Genomic DNA, 23177 nt, shown 5'->3' with positions numbered 1-23177 from the left:
TGATAATAAAAACATTAAAAAATGGTATGACAAAGAAGAAAAAGGAAAGAATTGTTAAAAATAATTTTTTTTTATTGTAAAAAGTATTCGGTGTGATTTCAGAAGTAAAGTAAATGGTAGATAGGTTATATGTTAATGAATAATTTAGTTGATTTTATAATATAAATAGTTTTATTAATATACTACAAATTTACAATACAAAATTTTTTGAAAAGAAGTGACTAATTTCTAATCTTTAATAAGTTATTTGCTATAACGTTACACTCTTGTATTACTAAGAAAAACAGTGTGGCACAAAAGTTCAATTACTTATAAGATATAGAAAAGCTCCCAAAATATCCTCACGTAAACATATTAAAATTAGTATTGAGTTATACTCAAATAACTTATTGATCATCACTCAAACGAAGTTCGACGTATACATTGTAATTGGCATTCATTCAAGAAAAAATTTAATAACATCAGTCAGAGTATGAAATGAATTAATAAATGCTTTGGAATAGGCAAATGGTGGAGTTAAAAGTTATTTACTCCGATTTTGGACTTGAAGATTGAGTTGTCGACTGGCCTGCAGTCGATTCGGTGGTCGTAGAGGTTGTAGTATCTTCGGTGTGTTTGAGCGCAGGCTTACCAGTGAACTCTATTTTGACTTTGCGGACGTTCTTGCCCTCGGACATTTCTTTCACGGGCGCTTCGATGGTAAGTACACCGTCAGTCGAAATGTTGGAAGTGATGTTTTTGGGATCAACGTTCTCGGGGATTTCGTATCTGCGCACAAACTGCCTGGAGATCAAGCCATGCTCGTCCTTCTTTTCTTCGTGCTTAGCCGTGACGACGATGAACTTGTCGACGATTTGCACCTCGATCTCTTCGGGCTTGAACTGCTGCACATCGAGGATCACCTTGAATTGGTCTTTGTCGAGGCTGATGCTGGAAATACCACCGCCGTTTTCCGGGCGCAGCAGGTCAGCCCATGGACGAAAGTAAATATCGAGCAAACGCTCGCGAGGTATGTAGTAACCGTAGCGAGAGAAGACGAGCTGCTCAGGTTGCAGGCCAAGACCAAAGTCCTGATCTAGCAGTCGGCTTGTCGGCCGGCTGGGATGCACATCTCCCATGTAGGCTGCCGACAACAATAGTGGCAATAGAGGCGAAACCATATTTCTCGTACTTTCGATCACTATTACTCTCTTTTACAATTGACCGTCCGAGTCAATATAGTTATTAGATATTTACTATATGTACAGCAAATGCTGACAATCGTTGCTTAGTAAGAAACGGCACGTAGAGCGTTACTTGGTAATATGATTCGAAATGCGCTTGAAACTGGCGTCTTACTCCCGCGCTGCCGTTTATATATTGTCGGCGAGGTAACCCACAACCACGACTAACCGTGATTCGCGGACTGTAGAGGGGAGTTGTGTCGGCTGAATCGAGTCGAGAAAATACGCGACGAGTGACGGGGAGCTTTCCAGAAGCGCCACGTACATACATACGTATCCGACCTATTGACAAACGACTCCCGGTATGCTTTCGAACGCTAACTTGCATCAGATTCACACCTTTCCTCCAATTCAGAGCAATAAACTTGTTCTAATACTATTTATGTAGGTACATAAGTAGCATGCTCTTTCCCTTTTATCGAGTTCAACGTTTAGACAACGTTTTCCATTAAATGAATGGTGCGCTTTTTCATATTTATGGTACATTGGGTTATTTCAGTGAAATAAATATATAATCACAGTATATTGATCTGTATATTACGGTGATGATTATCTTTATTACTATTATTATTATTATTATTATTATTATTATTATTATAAAATAAGATCAAGTGATATATATTGCATACTCTTCACTTCACACGGAAAACAACTTTGTTGAGATATTATACTTTGAATTTATATATTTTAGGTGATTTAATTATTGTGTGATTCGTCATCCCGAAAAATAAATCGTTAATTCATAACGTGATATTTTTTAGGTAGAATTGCATCACTTACATTTTGTGTTAGTTTTACGATTCAAAGGATTGAAAGAGATATTGTAAAAATCTAAAATTTTTTAGGTTTGATTACGTTAAATTTACTTCTAGTTATAATATGAAATATACATTATAGACGTATCATAAATCGGCATTGTTATTTTTCAAAGAATATTTTTTTTGAATTAAAAATATTGATTTCTTACAGGTATTCATACTAAAAATTCATCTTATTTTTAAATGTTTATATAAATGTCATGAGTCTGATTAAATTTGAGTGCGTGGATACGTCGAGCTGTGTAACGATCCATCTAGAAAAGTCTTATTAAAATATTGATTCCTATTAAATTATGATATAATTATTAAAAAATAAATTATATAATATCTTTATACTGCATGTACTCTAATAAAAGTCTATAACTCTGATTTTTATAAAAATGCGATCATAGATTCTGCGGTTATAAGGAATATTAGAATTTTGTACGCAAGAAGACGTCGGACGTTGGATATCGCAGTCATCAGACGTGTACCGTGTCCGTTGTCCGATTATATATAATAAATAATCCCACCATTGTTAAGAATCTGGAAAAAAATTATAGAAAATTTTGCATTCCTTATTGCAGAAAATATATAATTGTACGTATAATTATGAATTTAGTTAAAGTTGCGAACACTACATACGCATTGGACATTAATTCATGACCCGCGAAGTTCCAAATCCGAATTATTTCAACTTATTTGATGTTATCGGTGCTAATCGTCAAAAATAATTCGAGTTTTGAACTTCATGGAATGTGAATTAATTCGTACACACATAGTAGGCAGAGTTATATTTAATAGAGCATTTCTTAATATTATGGTTTTAATTGCAGTATATTAATAAATAAACATACCTAATTTTTATCGAAAATATTTGTATTTGGGAATGCTGTTTAAATTAAAATTATTTGAACTTGTTCTGGAAACTTAATCTTTCGAGTACGTAATTTTTAATTTGAATTTTTGTTGGAAACTATATAAAAACATATGTTGTACACAAAGGTTTATCGATTTGATGGTCACTATATACTTTGTCACACAATTGTCTTATGTCATTAAAATATATCATTCATAATAAGAAAAATACCGTATGCAATTAAAGTAAAAATAGTATAAGCCAATGTACGCTTATGCAACTCGCTATATACATCAGATACTTGATTTAAAAAAAGGTCACTAAAAACAAAAAATACAAAAAAGTAAAACTAAATACAAGTTTAAATTGATATTTTATAATTGATAACATATATGTATATAGGATAGACAAAAAAAGATCATTCTGGAAACATCGCGGAGTAACTCGAAACGTATAGAGTGCGTTTACTTGTGTATAAAAGCCGGCCGGTTGATCGTGCGCCTTCAGTCACAGCGAGAGAATTGCACTTGAACGACAGTGTTTTGAAGCGAATTACGTGAATTTTCATACAATTTCGCAAAGTTTTATTTCATTCATCGAAAATGTCAAGAAGAATGGGAATTATTCCGAAACTGGTCTCACAAATGTGGGAACAAATGGAGCGACCACATCGGCTTTTTGATCAACGTTTTGGGATGGCCATGCAGCCGCAGTCTCTTTTTGGCCCATCACTCTTTGATGGTTTTTATAACAGGAGATCGCCCTACTACCGGCCTTGGGCTGAGTTCATGAGAGAAGTGCAGGATATGGAAAAGGAGTGGGAAAAGGGCTTCTCCGTAATCAAAGACGATAAAGATAAGTTTCACGTAGCTCTTGACGTGCAACAGTTCAAACCAGAGGAAATCAATGTAAAAGTAATTGACAACTTCATTGTGGTTGAAGGTAAGATGTTGTAATTGTAGTCTTAAATTTTTAAACTGAAAATTAATTGTTATAAGATATGTTCTTAAACAAGAGCTTAAGTTCTGTTTAATTTCTTGGGAAACTTCAGTTTAATAGAGAAAATAAGGCTTGTTTTATCTATATTGAACTATAAATTAAATGTTATCGTTAAATGTTATAAATATATTCATTTTAGATTTTAGATGATCCATTATTTTCTGTTCACAAGCTTTTTATTGTTATCTCTAATTCAAATATAAGTGATGAAATTATTTGTAATAATCTGAATTCTTATTGTTCTTTTTTAGGTAAACATGAAGAAAAACAAGATGACCATGGTATAATCTCAAGGCATTTCGTAAGAAAGTATATGGTTCCTGAACAGTGTGATCCTGACAAAGCAGAAAGTATGTTATCGCCAGATGGAATACTTACTATTACTGCTCCTCGAAAGCCAGAGGCTATTGAGCATAAGCGAGAAAGAGTCTTGAAAATTGAAAAATTAAGCAAGCCTGCATTGGAAAACCAAAAACAAGATGACAAACAAGAACAAATAGAAAACCAAAAAGTTGCCCAGAGTCAATAAATTGTCATCCTATTCTTTTCTTTTTCTTTTATTTATTATTATTATTATTTATCCAAGATGAGTCATAAAATGTTGTCACTTGTTTTGTTACACTAAACAGACTTTAGAAAACTCTGTACCTCATTATAATTACTTTTCATTGTCATTATTATTGTGATATTTATTGATGAGAGTGTATGATTCAATTAACGTAGCATATAAAATATTAATATATAATGTAGTATTAGCGATGTGTTTGCAAGTTGAAAAAATAAAATTTTTTTATATATATTTTGTCTCGTTTTATTATTATTTATTACTAGTTGTATTATTTTGTTTCAACTTATCCTTTGTAAATTTTTACTTGTCAAAAAAAATACTTTTAATAGTGTTTTGTTATTGTTTTTGATGCATGTGAAAAAATTAAATATTAGTTAAATTTACGTAAATATACTATAGAATAATTCATTTAGTTCACAGAAAATAAACTATATCATTAATCTATGTTCATTGAATAATCAAGTAGATCTTTTGAAAATCAAAATGTTCTTGAAAATAAAAAAAAAACAAAAAGATGTTGAGGTACTTGGTTAGTTAATAAAATGATACCATAGTCAAAATATTTATAATAAATTCTAATTATTTTGCAGATTTCTAATTAGAATTTAAATATCTTATTTTTCAAATAACCAAGACTATAGCATGGGAATACTCATCAATATTCTAGGATATAACAATTTTTATTAAATTTCTTTCAAATTGAAATTTTCTACGTCTTTTAATAAGGCAGTAATGCTTTTTATGAAAATAAAAGAATCTATCTCAATTTTATTGAAACATTTACTTAAGCTATTTTACTCATATACAATTTGTCTTTAAATAAGTAGTTCCTTTAGACTCAATATTTTTTACAATATGACAAGTGTCATTTATATTGTTAAATGATATATTAGTTAAATAACTTAATAATCTTCAAATAATGTGCTTGTATAATCTTATGTTTTTAATTAACTATGATCATAAATTTATTTTAAATTTAATGTTCGGTATTTTTGTCATTCTTAAAAAAAAATTTTAGTCTATACAGATCTTAATATTTTAATTTATAAATTTTTTTAATAGACATTATATAAATGGACACAAATTATCTTAAGAACGAAAATTAATCTGCAAATATGGATTTAATTAATAACAACACAGAAGAATGAAGTTAAGACTTTCTTTATTTATTATTCAATTTGAATGTACATCATTGGTTTGTTTTCTAATGACAAATGAGCAATTCTAATGCAGTAATTTTGTAATTGAGAAAAGCTCAGTCTACATAGTATAAATAAATATTATTTATTATTACAATATTATCATATAATATTATCAAAATTAATCGTTTGTTACATTTGTACATTTACTAACTTTAACTTTAAATACATAAATAAAAATATTTCTAATAAATGAAAATTAGAATGTGAAAATCTACAATGTGGAATGATTATCTATAAAAAAACATAATGAACTAAACTATTTGCTTTTTTCCATTTTCTTTTCTTCTTCCTTTTCTTTGAGTACAGGTTTGCCAGTTAGTTCAATTTTAATAACCTTTTCATTCTTTGATTTAGGTGTCTCTTTTCTTGGTGCCATAATAGTGAGTATTCCATCCGATGACAATTTTGATACTACTTGCTGTACATCACATTGCTCTGGAATCAGGTACTTTCTTGTAAATTCTCTAGATATCCAGCCATGTTCATCACGTTTCTCTTTATGTTTGGCGTTGATAACAACATATTTATCAACAACTTTCACATCAATTTCATCAGGCTTGAATTGCTGTACATCAAGAGTGACTTGGAACTTATCTTTGTCTGCTTCTACTGTAGAAACACCTCTGTCTCCTTGACGAAGAAGTTCTGTCCAAGGTCTGATGTAGTTAGATCTTCGAGGCTGGAGATAAAGTAAATTAAGCTTTTGAGGCGTCATCAGCTGCTCTGGATGCAATCCCAGACCAAAGTCCTGATCCTGTAGATGATGTGGTCTATCCAGATCTTCCCACCAGTCAGAAAAGATTAATGGTATTAATGACATGTTTGACCTTGTTAACTGATTTCCTTGTAAATTATTTTATAGATTATGTATAGACACTCTTTGCAGTACACTTTACGAAGTTTTTCGAAATATCTTTGAAGTTAAGATAGCTTATTGTTAGATGCTTTTACCTCGAACGTTTGTTTATATCTGTGGGATCTCACCCGTTGCGCTGCCGTATATATAAGAGCATGCGCGGAGCGCTGAACTTTCGAGAAAATCAAGAGAAGTATCCAGAACAATCTGTTTTTGTTCATATATAATAAATGTGTATTATCAAATCTTTTTGAAACTATAGTGAATCTAATTATTACTTTCGATATTTTTATGCTAGAAATATGTTTCAAACATATTAGAAGTGTAAGAAAATACAAAAATTTATTAATTCACATTATTATAATTCATAAATAATAATTTACAAATGGAATTAAAAGATCTATATAGTTATAATAACATATGTATTATTTTATTATAAAAATTAATAATTTATAATTTTGTTATTATAAGGCTTGAACAAAAGAAGTTATTATAGTGGATTTTATAAATGTGTATCAATATTATTAATACATAATAAAACGACATATATTTAGATATTTATGATATAATTGATGGATTATTGCAATACACAAAAAACATTTAGTTGTTGTTTTTGTTTAGTTGTTGAACTAAAAAAATATTTTTTAGTTCATTAATTTTAAATGAATAATGTATTAATATGTTGTACAAATGTGTGTAAATAATATTTTATATTTAAAATTTGATTTAGTCAACAATTAATATATCTAAATCTGTTCAGCAGTTTCCAGAAAGATACGCGCGCGCCGCCGGTGTATTAATCCAGAATCTTCTGCGGAACATTTATATGTATGTATAGCGTTCTATACAAATTTATAACGTAAATATTGTTAATAAAATAATTTAAGTACATAAAAAACTTTGTACCGCTACCGTTAAATAAATTTATTGAATACATATATGTGTGTATGTGGTGCGTCGTCGTGTGTACGGTTCGAAAATTCAATATCCAGAAGCTTCTAGAAAAAGACGCAGAGGGCGCGGCGCGTTTGCAGACACAGCGCTCGCGTTTTGGAAGGAAAGGAAATCCTTTCATATTTACTAGTCATAGCGTTAATTGCGTTAATTATTCGTGCGATGTCAATATACATGCGAAATTAGAGAATTCCCATTCATATATGAAACGTCGATTCACTTCATTAATAATGACTTATAAATTGTAATGGTCGAGATCTTGATTACTTATGATAACATATTACATTTTATTTTTGTAATAAATTAATATATAGTGTGCTTCTATTGCCGATACCAACTTGGAATCCGGCACATTCTTTTAAATTGGATTGAATATAAATCTCGGTAATATATAAGCAAAGTAATAAATTTAATCTGATTTAATGAGGTTACCGAGCGCATCTAGTTTCGTTGCATAACAAATATCAAATCTATTTTTATGATAATATTATAAAAATGTGCTGAGCATTGGTACATTGAATATGATTTTTCGTAAGACCATTGAGGGAATTTCTACATAAGGACACATCGGATATCGGCCATCAGACGTTTATATCATGATGAAAAAAGTTAATCAAATATTTTTTATCACTGTTTGTCACATTAAATACACTATTTGACATTACTTTTATTTATTGTCTTTTTGAATTTCTATACATAAGGGAGATATCGGACGTCGGACATTGACCGTCAGACATTATACTATGATGAAAAAAGATAATCAAATGATATATTATTATGCTAATAATGTTAATATAGTAATCTATGTTTGTTATCATTGCTCGTATAGTAATTTTAAAACACTCCATACATTCGATTATTTCAGATATATTGAGATGATATAAGAATCTATCACACTATACATGACAATAAAAGTTCTCTTTTGATTAACATGTTTGTCAATTAATCACAATATGTTAAAAAACAAACAAATTGTTTGTTTTTTAACTATTGATAATTTCGGTGCAAGTTCGATATTCGTTGTCCAATGTCCGATGGCTCCTTATGTAGAAAGCTTCTAAACTATGTGCAGCTTATAAATTGACGATAATTAATTATTGACATCTTAATTATGCTGCCGATAATAGGGATACTCGTCCTATAATAATGTTGGATGTTCTAGTGACAGGAAAGCACAATCAGATAGAGTTCTACTGCACTGTAGCTAAAAGCTATAAATAGCGAAACATTAAAGAACTTTCCACGTAAGAGCCATCAGACATCGGACGTTAGACGAACACTGAAAAATAAATTGTTTGTCATTATTTTACCAAAAATTTATGCGTGATCTGTTTTTATTTTGCGAATTAATGTTAGATAATTAATTCATTTTCACGCATTTGTCCGCGTCTGGTGTCCAATGTCCGATGTCCGATGTTTCTTATATGTAGAAAGTTTCTAATATACAGTCAAGAATTTGAAGCAGCGGGTGTTGCATACAGCGGACATAACGGACGTATACCGAGCAACAAATTATCTTTCGAGATGGAAAAATTAATTGTTTGTTTGGGTGTTTCGTGGTTCTATAGAATAAGAACAATAATAATTAAGACAGATTATATTATTAGTGTTCAACGTTTTCTTTGACAAGCTTTCATTGAAGATGTTCTTTCATTTCGCATTTTGATATAAATAAAGCAAATCAAAAATAAATAATTAAAATATATGTAAAAAACATCGAATGTTTTGCTTCTAGTTTCCTTCATACATGAAGATTCATCAATGTATATTCATAATACATGAGTTAACGAGTACATATTGTTACTAATTATCATTACATAAAATATTATACATAGATTTTTAGTTTCTTTATTAATTATACATCTTGAAATAAAAGATAATTATAATTTTATTACATTTTTAAATTCTAAATTTTTGTATGATATAATATACGTATAAAAGAAGTTTATAATTCTAACAGTTTGCTATAAATATAATAAAGTTTTGATGCGATATTACTTTTAATAATTATAATTCATACCTAATATTGTTGTATAATAGTAAGTAGATAGATGGCAGCATGAGGAAGTAAAACAAGGAGACATTTTTATCGACTGAGAAAGCTGTGCAGTTTTCGATATATACGACAGAGAGCGCCCATAGTATTGTGATGAAGTGATGAAACAAACATTTTCAAAATTAAAGTAGTAAATATTAAAAAAAAACGTTTAGTTGTTAAAAAATATTAAATAAGAAAACGACAACAGGAATCATTTCGAGATAAGAATATTTGTTACGTACGACTTAATATTGAATATATGTATAATTACATTAATTAAATTGATACATTTGAAGAAATATATATGTATAAATTTTTAATCTACTATAAAGTTTGTTATATTTTAGAATATTTTAAGACAGTAAACAATTGAGGAAGAAACAAATTACTTACAATAAAAGTTAAAAACATAAATGACACCAATATATCAGAGACTTTCTACGTAAGGGACCGTCGGACGTCGCACATGGACATTAAGCAAATGCGAAAGCGGAAAAAAAGTTGATTATTTAACATGAACTTGTAAAATTACGAAAAAATGTATAAGTAGTTGTTTTGGGTGCTTACCCGATTTTAGCCGCTCTTAAGCCGTTTATCAAGCGTAATATCCACAAGTCTTTGGATTTGCATTCGCTCATTTGCAGCAAAAGCTCAAGAAAATCCAATTTAAACAAAAATATTGACTGCAGTTTATGAGAAGAAAATAAATATTCTTAGCAAATAAATTTGTCTTGTTACTTCGTAAAAGTATCAGTATAAAAATGGCTACTATAGCGTTTGGATGGTAATTTGGAGATTACAATTAGACATTGTAGGACATGAACTGAAACCATAAAAGCGATCGTTGGCGTATTAAAAGAAGAGTCGGGCGACGGGGGAAAACATTTATATCGCTTTTATAGCGACTCTACAGGGCAATCAACATGCAATAACTTGTAGAATGGCATTGCATTGGTTACTTGGACGAGGTTTATACAAAAATAAAACGTGTCATTAGCTTGTAGCGTTTGAAAACCAAACTTGCTCACTGAGGGATTCGAAAAATAGTAGTAATATATTGCAACGAAGATTTTTGTCATTGTCACATCCTAATGTTTACGAGGATGACTACATCGTGATTTGCCCGAGGCCCTTTAAAAGCGCACATTATTCCGTAGGTTGATCCCTCACTTTCCATGGGGTGGTACGTTAGCTGTTTCCCGCGGGCTGGGAGAGTTTCTCTTGCTCCCTATCCATCCCTTACATTTTCCGCATTTTCGCGTGGAGCGCGCCTACTGTTTCACGCGCACGAATGTTGGCCGTGCAATGGAAGCGGAAAAAAGTGAATTTATTTAACGGAGCCTTTGTGGTTGGAGTGCAATGATAATTTAACACGGGCTCGAGCGGCGCGCCGCGCGTTTGGACGCATTTTCATATTTATGCCTTCCGCTCGACGGAGCCAACTGCACCGCGAGAATTGCGTTTTTCAATTTGTTGCGTTCGGCCGCGCGCTGTACGCCGAATCGCACATGTACAGCACGCGCGCCCGAAAAATTACCAATTACCAGAGTTCGGGACTCGCGCAAATTTGAAGATCTCCGAAAAGGCTCACCGCTCAGCGGCCTATTCAACGATCTTTCCGCTTGTTTTTCGGAGCCACGCGCAAACATCGGCACCGATTGAAAATAACTTTGGAAAAGCGTTGCTCGTATTCTCAGCGCATCAGAGCGAAATCATGCGGGCAGCATAAAAACTGGCTAGCTCCATCGGGTCTGGTTAGCGTGTTGCCAGTAGAAGAAGGGATAATTAAGTGAATAACGAAGTAAGAAAGTTGCTTGAAGTTTGGCCATCGCGCTCGTCTTGGCCGATTTGTTGCGGCGGCGAAGAAGTGTTTGCGCCGGTCTGCGGCACCCTTGCCCTCTCTCTACGTAGCGCGCACCGAGTCCAAAGCTCTATATACCTAGCACTGCGCGCAGCGAGAGCTTTTTTCCGTTCATCGGCGCCGCAAGCTCGTGCACGCGGAAAAGTGCCGCGGGAGAGTTGCGGCTAATTGGTCGAGAGAGAGAGAGCGGACGAACCGCACCCATGTGAACGTTCCCTGGGGGGAGGCGATGCCGCTCTCTCTCTCTCTCTCTCCCTCTCGCCCTTGGCCTTACTCTCCTCTTTTCTCTTTGCTTTCGCAAGCCTTGTACATTTTGTTGCCAGCCGCGTCTTGAAGCGAGCTGCTTGCGCTCCGCAGAGCTCGTAATTAGCTGGCAACTTCAACTTGTCTCAAATTTCGATATTTGCATGAATATTCCGCAAGTTTCTTAGCCACAGTCGGCCGGCGAGATGGACTTTTTTAATAACATTAATGTCGGTTGCACTCCGCGTTTATTTCAATGGTTTATTTGGAGTTGCAATATCGGAGGATCAACAATTCCACGGCCGCCGGAACGGCAAGGTAATGCAGCAGTTGTTGAAACGCTGCCGTGCATCGACGTCGACGTCAATAGATTGTTGTCGTACAGAGGTGTAGCGATCGTAACGATACGGTCCGTCGTCGGAGAAAAACGAAATAATAATAATTATCGGATGGCTTGTTAGTGCAGACGCGGCCACGCGCGCAGGGGTGAAGTAGCTAGGGTGTCATGTCAATGGCTGCGGGAGACCGCTTGGTATATAACGCAGTCGTTTATTTTGCGCGTCCCCGCTGTACGTACGCGTGCAGCCTACCGGAGTTTATTGCGCGTCGCGCTTCCGCACGCGGCTCTTTCTGTTTTCCTCCTGCGAGCGGATTTTTCGCTGCGGGTGAAAATGCATGCTTTCCGTTTTGTTTTCGCCGCTGACAAAGGCTGCATTGAGTCATTGATTGGCGGCCGATCGCAGAGCTACTGTGATCGCCGATGCAAGCCTCCATTGATTGATCAAGTGGTGCAGCGGCTGAAATTAAAGCGACTGTTTGCTCGTCGTGTTTCGTAGGATCAAGCGAAGACGGGGCCGAAAAAAACAAGCTGATTAAACGAGCGCAGAGGCCTGTCGGTCGGACGTGCATCAAATGTTGCACGCGTAAGAGAGCGACCAGTTGAGCGATTTATTGGGGCCGGTACATATAGGCATAGTGGAGCGCAGCGTGGACGCATGTATTTAACGAGGTGCAAGATTGTGCGCGCGATTGCGATGTCGAATGGTCATTGATTTCAGTCGCTCAAACGTGTCAAAACAAAGCAAACACAATTTCCGGGGCGAGTCGTCGTCCTTTCGATTTGAGAACGGATGCAATTGCGGGGCTTGGCCCGCTGGCGTGGGGAGAGAGCTACAGCTCGGCCGGCCCGGTAAACCAGCTTAATTAATTCGAATTCGCTGTCCATGGCTAATCCTTTTCGCTATAATCGGCCTGCCTCGGTTGGCGCGCGAGTTTACAAAATTCGATTGCACTCTCGCGCTTTGCGCTCATGCTCGTCCGCTGCACGCGCGCTTTGCCACTCGTTTATTTTGCTGCGAGGGGTGGGGGGGGGGGGGGGGGAGAATGGGGTGCAACAGCCGACCAGAGAAAGACAGACAGACGCGCGCGCACGTACGCGCGGTGGCAGACGCGAGGCAGCAAAGGGCTCTTTCTCTCTCTCTCTGCGCGTAGATGTGCGCGCAAACCAGAAAGCATCGACCTGTTTACGCAGAGCTTTTTTGAAAGCACACCCACTCCTGCAGCACCGTTACACGCGTAATTGCTGGCGCTGGCGCTGCAAAGTTTTTCATTTCACGCGCTAAATGAGAAAGAAAACAAATTATCGGCTCCACGCGCGTTCTCCCACTCTTTGTAGGAGGACTGTGTGCGCGGGGGAGCTTCGATTGTTGTCCGGAATCCCCGACCAATGCGTTACTTTATATTCGCATTGAAGCCGCATGTAAAACCGTATTAGTTTATGTTTATTCAATTAGCCCGGTAGATTGTTCTTCGACCCATGATTCTTTACGCGCTCGCTGTTCCTTTGCTGCCAAGTACAAAGCGTTTCGAGCTTTTAATCGCCACTTATTAAATCGGTGAATTTTACGATCTTGCAGACAGCACTCGTTGCAAAGATGCACAGGCGAACAAATACCTAGAACAAAGAACGTTCGACAAAAAGTTGGAGCTGTTTGTATTTGATCAGTGAGCGTTGAGTATTGGATACACAGAGAGGGGGGGGGGGAGGCCTATCGAGAACGCGAGTTAGCGAGGCGTATTTTCGAAATTCAGCGAGACTCATTCGGCAAATCTATCTTTGGAATCGACGAGCGTGTAGTGTGCGAATCGCTGTGAGCGAGCGCCGGAAAAAAAGCGCGCCGCATGAAAAGGGGTATAGGAGCTTTGGCGCTTGAGCGTCAACTGGGAGCAGTACACAGCGCCGGCCAGCATACACGTACACGGGAAATAGCGCAAAAAACGTCGTGCGCGGAGGCAAATATTGGCCGCAGCTTGGGAAACGTGGCGCTGGCTGTTCGCGCGCTCCCCCGGATTTCCGGCGCTGCGTGTTGCAATGCTTACGCTCGCGCGCGGCGATTCTTCATCTTCTCGCTCGGCACCGTGGCCGCCGTCGTCACTGTCGTCGCCGTCGCAGCCGACAATTGCGAAAATAGCAATAGAACAGCTGCGCAGCTACGATCTCGCATGGAGGCCAACTCGCTGATAAAGAATCGCAAGAAATAGAAATAACAAGAGTTTACGCGTTTGGCGAAAGACACGAGGGTAAAACGGGGAAAAAAAAAGAAGTCGCGAGCGAAGCCGCGTGTAAATGAGTGCTCGATCGGATCTACATTTAAATGGCATAAGCCGGGCGCACCAACTCGTTCGCTCGTTAATTTCATTTTATATAAGTATATTCGTGAATTTGGGGGCGCGCAGCTGGCTGTGCGATGCGCCGGCGCGCCATCAAACGAGGCGGGTGGTTGGGGAGGGGGGGGGGGGTGCAATATGCCAATTCTCTCTTCGGCTAATGCGCCAGCGTCATTTCACGTCACTCTGAGCTCGAGTGCAGCTTTTCAGCGGCTTGCCCGCCTAACATTATCGCCGCACGCGCTCATACCTATAGCGAAAGCTCTCTCGACGGCCTCCGTTTCGACCACGTCTCATTGGCTGTCAAGTCCGGAGTCCGCGTGCACTCTTCAAAGTTCACGTTGGCTCGACTCGTTGGCATTGGCATTCCGTCAGCTGATCGCACTTTGACTCTTAGCCGTGAAGCCAGGCGCGAAACTGAAAAAGCGGCAAGTTGTCACAATGAGAACGAAATTAGCAGGAGCCGAGTGCTTAATTTACGACCGCAGTTGTTCAAACACAGATACGCAGGCGCGCGCGTACATAGGAACAGCCACGAGGGCGACGAGGAGAAGCAGCCTCTTGGGAAAGGATGCAGCGTCAGTGTTAACAATTGCGAACAGATGTCGCGATGCTGGCCGGCTCGCTTTTGTCGTTCACTGTTTACTCCGACGGTCCGATGTAATTAACGCGTCAGAACTCCCACAAATCCGCTCTTGCGCTCGTCTAAATTTGACTATCCATCAGCGAGCACGAGTGTCCGAGAGATCGCGCGGCTCCTTCGAAATGCTGTGCGCGCATAGATGCGATGACGATTCCCTTGGAGTCTCGAGCAAACATTAGCCGACTTTGCTGCGGTAGTCGGCTAAAACTCGAGGAATTTTGGTACATAGAGCGCGAGTCAAACAGTCATCGAGTAGCTTTTTATGAAAGTCTAAAAGCTTTATGGGCTTAGGCGAACACGCGCGAACGCGAGCCAGACAATACATTGCAATGCAGGCTCGTTGAGGCGATTTATCGAAGCGAGTCTGTACAGCAGCAGCGAGACACTCGCACTCTATAAATACATCTATACGTGTCTGTAGCACTCGGCAAAATTCTCTTTTCTCACATATACATATACCTGCGAAACAAGTGCGCATGGTTTCAACATCGAGTAATCGTTTTAACACGCAACACCGCCAGCATTCGCAAGCCCCGCCTGAACATTCGCGCTTTCGTACTCGCTCCACAAATATTCGACGCACACGGACAAAATACTACAATGCCCGGCGCTGAAAGTGCTTTTTTTGCTGTCAGTTTGCAAGAGCGCGTTAATCTTCTATTGGCAGAGCATTACATTCCACGATTTAATCTTTCGCTTCATTTATATTTAGCAACTTTCAACCTATGCTACGCTAAATATTCAAGATATTTTTAATTTAAATAGCAACAGTGTTTTCAAAGTTGTCACGCTCTATTCTTAAAGCAGCCTTTTTATTTTAACAACATTTTTGCAGTTCTTCAGTTCAAGAACAATGATTATTTCAATTTGCTGCACACACATTTTAAGAAGAGATTGTATATTTAAGAACTTCTTTTGTAGTCATACTTTTTTATAATGCTATAAAGCATTGGCACGAGTTCTTGCATGTAAGTAGTTTTTGAATTTTAATCATCGGTTACTAAAATTAAATTCAAAAATAATAGCCTCCAGATATCTGTTAAATAATCACTCTCTCAAATTACCTGCTAACTTTTTCTATGTATTAATAATTTCTACACAAATTATAGTTATATGATTTTTTTTATATTTGTAATTAACTTTAACATCATCCAAAAGATTTTTAATATCTTCTATATACATTCTACCTATTTTTGCAAGGTTTGCCAAATTGCAACTTTCATAATTCTTAATAAAACTGCCTCATGTTTTGATCATTTTTAAATTCGGATGATTTTCAAGTCGATGATTGGTAGATTTCAAGAATTTTTAAAAAGTGCTTATGTTTCTATAAAAATAGTCAAATTCGTGAAATACAAATAAAACGATAAAATATGCTTGCAATGAAAGAGAAAAGAACGAGGGAGTGGGGGTTTCATAGAGTACCGATATAAGTAAACCTTGAATTAACTTCTGCTCAATTTATCGTGATGAATTAGGTTAAAGAAAGTGTCAAAATGTTTTCTACATACACATGAAGACATTGGACGTGTACCGAGATAATAAAGGTGAAAAACTAATTGTTTTAGATTTAGGTGGATGAAAGAATGTGGCGGAAAATTGACGAAAAATAAGTTGGACTTATTGTAGAAAAATTGCGCGTGGTTGGCAAAGATATCAAAACTCATTAATAATTTGACGCAATGAAGATTTTCTTTGAAAAAAAGTTCAAAAGTTGAACACTTTTAGATCAATGGAAAGTTAATCTGCGTACCGTTTTAATATGGTTTTTATAGCAACGAATGTGACGAAGCAGTGAATCGTTAGCAAAAGTCATGCGCAATTTTTCTATCCGATTAAAATATCATTATAACCATCCGTTATAATGAAATAAATATTATTTCTCATTACGGCGATACACAGACTTGAATCTCAGTAGGTAACGTAAACACAAGAAGTATTGCACTCTGAAAAGGACTATACCCATAAGCATGGATTACTTTTCAAATATCTAGCAATGTCCACGAATACCAGTGTAAAAGATGTTCTAATAGGGATGGATTATTATACCAATGACTAATAATTTTGAGTAAATCTGGGTTAAAAAATTCACTTCTAACAAATAGCTAATATTGACCGTCATTTCAGAAAATAACTCAGTCTTAGTAACGAAGTTCTTATTATAAAGACGTAATACCTCTTGAGAAGCTATTGTCCTATAAAAGTATAGATCTGTGTCATACTGATTAATCTTTCAGTGTATGTATCGCTGTAATGAGAAATAATGTTTTTCCTCTTTAACGGATGATTATGATAATATTTTGATTGGAAAGAAAAATTGTATGTGATTTTTTGAGAGTGTTTAACTTTTTGAATTTTTTATAAACAAAAACTAAATTATGCAAATACTTTTGCTATTTATGCCAATCATTCGCAATTTTTCAATAATTTTTTCGAGTTCCTTCATCCGTTTGGGTGTATCCGTCATTGCGCAGGATACCAGCAAAATAAAAAATATATTACAATGTCTAAACTTCGTAGCCGACGCGTTATTCGTATTGTAAATTTTCCCTTTATATAGTTGTATTTATGTTTCCTTTTGGCTCTCTTTGGTTTTTGCATATTTAGTCAAGTTGTGAAATAATATTCACATTCTTTAAATTTTATATATACAGTTACGATATTTGTTCAAATTAATTAAGTAAGCATCGTACTTTATAAGCCTGAATTAACTGCTGAAAATGTATTTCTCGCTGAGCTCTTCGATATTTGGCCTCCATAAATTTTTGTTGAGTTCGTCGTTCACAAATTGTGAATACATTTGCGGCCTCGTTCCGATCGATTGTTTATTTAAAAATTACATCACAGATGATAACACCTTCGTAGCTAGATCGTTGATCTCAGTAGGATGTCGACGGAAAATTTTTTGGCAGTTGATTTGCGACGCGTGATAACTATACAGCTAATTGGAGTTAAATCAATTAGATAGAAAGTGTATTTACCAAACTTTCAAACTTATAAGATAATGGTAGCTTATTAATTTCAATAAATATCTATATTAAAAGTATAAAATTTTGATAGTGTCAACATTATTTGTTAAGTTTAATAAATACGCAAGAACCAAACAGAGCTAAGTAGCACAGCAAGAAGGATATATAAATAATTCTACCAGGTAAGCTCTGTCACTAAACATATACTGTATGTACCAAGGGAATATTTATAATACAAATAACGTCTCAACTGCAAAGTTGAGACATTACATTCGTTTTCATTGATTGCCTGATTATTTAAAAACGATGCCGTAATAGAATGAATTATTAGTACAAAAAAATATCTTTTGACAATATTTTTTCACCATGGTGCGCGTCTAATAATCCCCTTATGTAGAAAGTCCCTGAGCCTTGAACAAGGTAAAAGTATTGCAGTAGAGTTTGAAAAAATAACGACGAAAGAACAGTTAGCGACAAAATTATTAAGACTTTTATGAAAACTAAAAACTAAACAAAATAATTAGGTATGTATACTTTGATTTTATATTATATTCGATTGAATAAATTTGTATTTGTACAATGATTGAAATGAGTGTTTAAATGAGTGTTTTTAAGTCAAAGTTGAACGGTTGCTTGTGTAATGAATTTATTACTTTCCGTAAGTCTCGACAATAAAGTGGATGGGATTATTTATGTGACTCTTGAATGCGAAGGTGACCCAAGTCCGACCAAGTCCACCACCTTTCAGTAAAGCGTCAGCTCTGTTGTTGCGTTGCGCTTGGTTGGACACTTTGATCATGGTGATTTTAGAGAAGCCATCACCTAAGAGAGTCACCCTTCTGGCTCTGCAAAACCAGCACCAGTCCCGTTTGATGACTTCTCGTTGCAACAGGTGATCTCCCGGGACGGGGCCACCGATGATAACGATACGCTGTTTTCCTGCGTCGCATACACTTATTAAAATCATGTGCATCAGGGCCAACAATATCATAGTGTATCTCATGTCCCGCTGTAAATGTATGTTAAATTTGTTAAATTTCATTTAATTGATCATCTATACTATTTGCGCATACTATCGCCACATCCTAATTAATACTTCATACGAAATTTAGAAAAGCAATTTGTTGAAGTGCCTATTTATCAATTTTTCATATTATAGCTATTCGGCAGTTTCTAACATGCATATGCTACTTTTAGGAGAACGCAATAAGTATATAGTAACTACTACTAGCAACGAGTCCCGTTTACATTTCCGTAGTTTTATATGAAAGTTATAGCTTATATCAAAGACAAATTAAGAGTTAATGTATAAAGTTGTACTGTATGTATAAGATTAAATATAAAATTACGTAACTTACGTTTACAAAAGAGAATTGCTCACTTTGGACTTGTCGTTATTAGCGTAAAAATACAAACTGCTAAGCGAGATAAGAGTTGATTGGTTTTATTCCGTTGGCGATGGTAACACTTAGAAGATTTCGGTAGATACGATACTTGTGCTAAAGTAGTAGTTGTTTGCACAACCTATACTCACGAAAATTTCAACTGACTGGCTGACGAAGCACGATAATACACTACTGATAATACAAGAAGCCAATCATCAAATCATCAAATTTTAGAATTCTTAATGTTCTTATGTACGTCAAGAATTATACTTTTATTAGACGTAAATGATTTAATATACCCAAAAATCTTCTGCAATTGTGAACTTGAATAGTTTATGCCTGTTTATGACAATAAAGTAGGAGGAAGAAAAGAGGAATATATTTGTCGATTGAATTGAATAAACATTTATATCTTTAAACAAAGAGATATTGATTTAATATTAGTAGTAGCAGAATAAAGCAAAATTTAGTAATAAATACGATTTGGAAATAGACACAGTGTGCTTTGGAAGTCGTAAATACGGTGGTGATGACGCAAATGCTTGTGACGACGTCACATTGCTATCTCATTATTGTAATGACGTTATAACAAAAAGTAAGGCATCACTTACGAAAAAATGTTCAAAGGAAAAAATTATATTACCGTTGACACAACTTTTATTTGTATCATAAACCGATAGAATATAAAAACCAAATAAAAAGAATAAAACAATAATGCTTGTGTTGGTGTTTCCAAAACTCTTGTAAAAGTAGATTCTACTAAGCTAATGAACATTTGTAATTATCGGCAGCTCTCGTCTCTCAATTACTTTAATAATGTCGCGATTCGCTGAGAAGAGTTAAACTTTATCGGGTGTTCTAGAACTTCTGAATCAGCATTTGGAAGTTGGAAAGTTTGGTCGGACAGGCGAAAAATTATTAGAAACAGTGAAACAAAGGCGAGAAAACGGAATTGAACGACCGAAAGCTCATGAAGCTCGAGAAGACTCGATGATTAGGGCAACCTCGTTGAAACGACAACGCCATTACTTATAAAATGTCTTGCAAAGATGAGCGTTTAATAACGAAGTTATGCTGTCGCACACTGTTACTGACATGAGACGACTGCTGGCTTTATCATACGGTGTAAGATGAATGAAATGACGGCAAATAATTGGGTCCGTTATCAATAACAATGAAGCGCAGTAAGAGTATCCCCGCGCCGAAGAAGCAGGAGAAGGGGCAGAGCGATCCGAGGGAGCATTTAATAAGCGACAAGCCCGCGGCTCGGACGGATAAAATGCGTGGCGCCTTGTACTACATAATAGCCGCGTGCCGTCCGGAGCAGCTTTCGGGAGGCATTTTACAAACTCAGTGCGAGGCGCCGGCGCGTTAGATTATCCTTCGTCAGTTAGCCACGTCAGCGCATTGCCACCAACAACAATGTGGCTTATTAGCGAGGCCTAATGGCTCGCCCATACAGGCTGCATAGCCATTAAGCTGCGCACTAAGCAGTCGATGCGGATCTGACGCTGCCTGCCGCTTCCTCCAGTATCCTCGCAGTTAACGCATTTATTCGCATTAGCCGAGCTGCGCCGCTGCCGCCGCTCCTCTTCTGTCTCGGCGGCGGCCCCAAGGCTGAAAGATCAACTTTTGGCGACTCTCCGTTGTGTACCGTCCTGCCTTCCGCAATCCCATCCTACTTATTATCCAACAATTTTAATGACCAGAACGAACCCTTTGAAATCACGTTGAAATTGCTCGTGCGCCACGGGAAACGATGCTCATCGGTGATTATCAGAGTACCGCTCTGTTTCCGCCGACTGCTCCAAGGGCTAGCCCCGCGTGACTATCGTGGTATACCGCGAGCAGGGTAAAAATCAGTGGATTAGCGTAAAAAAGTAGCGAGAATCAATTGGATGCAGTGATTTGCTGGAGAGCGGAGAGCTACGAAGCAAGGGAGTCAATGATGACGTTTGATCAGTATCGTCGATCGATCAAATCTGCTTCGAATAAGCATCGTGATATACGAAAGCCGGCGCGTTTGGAATGGCGATGAGGACGCTACAAATATGAATTACGTACAAGTGCAAGAAGCTAAAGAAAGCGAGAGAGCAATCGGGAGGCGGACTGGGGGAGACAAAGATTGTGTTGCGAACGCGTGCGATCGATGGGCGGATGGGGTATTGGTGTGTGTGTGGGGGGGGGCTGAGATAGGTAATGCTCTGGGAAGATAAAATATCAGGAAGAGACGTCGAACCGCGTAAGTTGGCTCGTTTAGGGCCAGCAAGATGGGAGGGATATTAAAAGTAAAGTACGCCGAGAGCTAACTTATCTCATTAGAACAGCTTGTATAAGCGCGCGCTTCCTCTCGTTCCATCCCTCTCTATCCTGTCCCGGCCCTTAACTTTGTCCCTCTCTCTCGCATTCGCCCATTCTTTCCTTCTGCGCAATCTTCCCAACATGCGTTGTAACTCACACAACTTGCGACTCGCGACCTCGCACTCCCTCTCTCTCTCTCTCTCTCGTCTTGATTTACTTCGCAAGATTGGAATTCACGGCGCATCAACTTTTACCTTTGTGGCCTGATATTGCTTATAACAAGCTTTCGGATTCACGCTCACCTGTGCTTATATACATTTACTTTGAAACTTACCTTCAAAACAGACGACAGGCAGGTTTTCATGAAAAATTGCCTTATAGCGAAGTTGCAGAAACAATCGGATTGAGAAACTTGTAGCAAGTGTGTGTCTCAGCCGTGCAGGTGCAACGAGGCGAGTCTTTAAAGATCATCAAAGGCTTATTTTGTCGAGCACGTGAGATGGAACAGCAGCCACGCGGAATAGATAAGCAACAAAGGCCATTTGTCAAGGAGACTTTTGGTCGGCGAGAGAAAAATTTGCGTAACTGGTATCCAATAGCTGATTTATGCTAAGCAGATGTTCGTTTGGAATAGATAATCGTCGATGTATCTCGGAGCATATGAAGCCCAACGAGCGAGATGAGTTGCGGCCTCGTGGCGTCATGCATTATGAATGCCGAGAAATCGCATAAAAATATAAAACCGCTGGAGCACGCAGGCCGACACATATTTAGACTTGGCTTCTCAATAAGTTGCTCGCAGGCGTTAAACTCAGGATCTGATTGAATCATCGATATTCGCGCCACGCCATAATTTCTCATTTATAGTGGCGTGAAACTGGCGAGTTCGGGAGAAATGTCTAGCTTTCAAAAGCAAGCAGCCGCAAAGTTGGAAAAACGAGGTCGGCATTAAGGTCGCCGGCTAGGGAAAGCGATCGTTGTCCCGTTTGAAAAATCACTGCCACGATCCACACATCCATCGCATCGCAGCTATATTCTCATAGCCAAAGCGATCGCAGGGCCATGCGGCAGCGTAGGCGTAGCGCGTGTTTGCCGTGGCGCGGCGCGCGGGAGTGCGAGGGCAAAAAAAAAAAAAAAAAAAAAAAAAAACAACGAGATCGACGGGGCTTACGAGCGTACACGCAGTTTTCGGACTGTTTTCATTGCGGATAGGGACGGAATGGGTATGCGCCGTCACCCCGCTCCCCTTCAGCCTTGGTTTGACGAATCCGCTTTTTTCCGAGTGCTCGTTGTGATTTTAGGAGGATGCTTCAAAGTCGATTAATCGACAATGACGTGGCTAGCCCGCCAGTGAGGAACGGCCGAAGGCAAATTTTTATTGCGATTTTCTCGTTCGCGCGGCCGCGTGCACATAGCTTGCCGATCGATTGGCCTGTTAAGGCCCGCAGCGCTCTCGCGTTTGCATCGCATGTATAAGCTTTTTTTCATTCTCTTATTCCAGGATTCGCTAATGAAAATGGAAAATTGTACGCGCGTCCTCTCGTAACGTTGTGCTCAATCACGTCGTATGACGAACGAATATTACTTGCATTTTTCATCGATCACCTCAGCT

At 37.4% G+C, this 23177-nt stretch overlaps 4 protein-coding genes across 4 annotated transcripts; 1 reads left to right on the top strand and 3 right to left on the bottom strand.

The window, feature by feature from the left end:
- Positions 1-183: 183 nt before the first annotated feature.
- Positions 184-1362, bottom strand: LOC131667502 (protein lethal(2)essential for life-like). The gene has a single exon (XM_058940950.1). The coding sequence runs from the start codon at positions 1158-1160 to the stop codon at positions 528-530; it is 633 nt and encodes a 210-aa protein (XP_058796933.1). The 5' UTR covers positions 1161-1362; the 3' UTR covers positions 184-527.
- Positions 1363-3383: 2021 nt separating this feature from the next.
- Positions 3384-4643, top strand: LOC131667511 (alpha-crystallin A chain-like). The gene is made up of 2 exons (XM_058940961.1): positions 3384-3821; positions 4130-4643. The coding sequence occupies exons 1-2, from the start codon at positions 3482-3484 to the stop codon at positions 4405-4407; spliced, it is 618 nt and encodes a 205-aa protein (XP_058796944.1). The 5' UTR covers positions 3384-3481; the 3' UTR covers positions 4408-4643.
- Positions 4644-5601: 958 nt separating this feature from the next.
- Positions 5602-6639, bottom strand: LOC131667456 (protein lethal(2)essential for life-like). The gene has a single exon (XM_058940880.1). It carries the CDS (start codon positions 6466-6468, stop codon positions 5905-5907), a length of 564 nt encoding a protein of 187 aa, XP_058796863.1. The 5' UTR covers positions 6469-6639; the 3' UTR covers positions 5602-5904.
- Positions 6640-18517: 11878 nt separating this feature from the next.
- On the bottom strand, positions 18518-21967 carry LOC131667496 (uncharacterized). Its single transcript, XM_058940941.1, has 2 exons — positions 21900-21967; positions 18518-18888 (listed from the first exon to the last, which is right to left on the bottom strand). The coding sequence occupies exons 1-2, from the start codon at positions 21927-21929 to the stop codon at positions 18529-18531; spliced, it is 390 nt and encodes a 129-aa protein (XP_058796924.1). The 5' UTR covers positions 21930-21967; the 3' UTR covers positions 18518-18528.
- Between the last annotated feature and the right edge of the window lie 1210 nt (positions 21968-23177).

The sequence above is a fragment of the Phymastichus coffea genome, unplaced genomic scaffold (assembly GCF_024137745.1).
Source record: "Phymastichus coffea isolate CEN01 unplaced genomic scaffold, Cenicafe_Pcof_1.1 PCOF00066, whole genome shotgun sequence".
NCBI lineage: Eukaryota > Metazoa > Arthropoda > Insecta > Hymenoptera > Eulophidae > Phymastichus > Phymastichus coffea.
This window is presented reverse-complemented; position numbering and strand designations above follow the sequence as displayed.

Excerpts from the sequence above, each read along its gene's own strand:
- LOC131667502 (XM_058940950.1), bottom strand. The coding sequence starts at position 1,160 with ATGGTTTCGCCTCTATTGCCACTATTGTTGTCGGCAGCCTACATGGGA.
- LOC131667511 (XM_058940961.1), top strand. The coding sequence starts at position 3,482 with ATGTCAAGAAGAATGGGAATTATTCCGAAACTGGTCTCACAAATGTGG. Across the intron at positions 3,822-4,129 it reads CAACTTCATTGTGGTTGAAG|GTAAACATGAAGAAAAACAA; the intron begins GTAAGATGTTGT and ends GTTCTTTTTTAG.
- LOC131667456 (XM_058940880.1), bottom strand. The coding sequence starts at position 6,468 with ATGTCATTAATACCATTAATCTTTTCTGACTGGTGGGAAGATCTGGAT.
- LOC131667496 (XM_058940941.1), bottom strand. The coding sequence starts at position 21,929 with ATGAAAACCTGCCTGTCGTCTGTTTTGAAG. Across the intron at positions 18,889-21,899 it reads GCCTGTCGTCTGTTTTGAAG|CGGGACATGAGATACACTAT; the intron begins GTAAGTTTCAAA and ends ATACATTTACAG.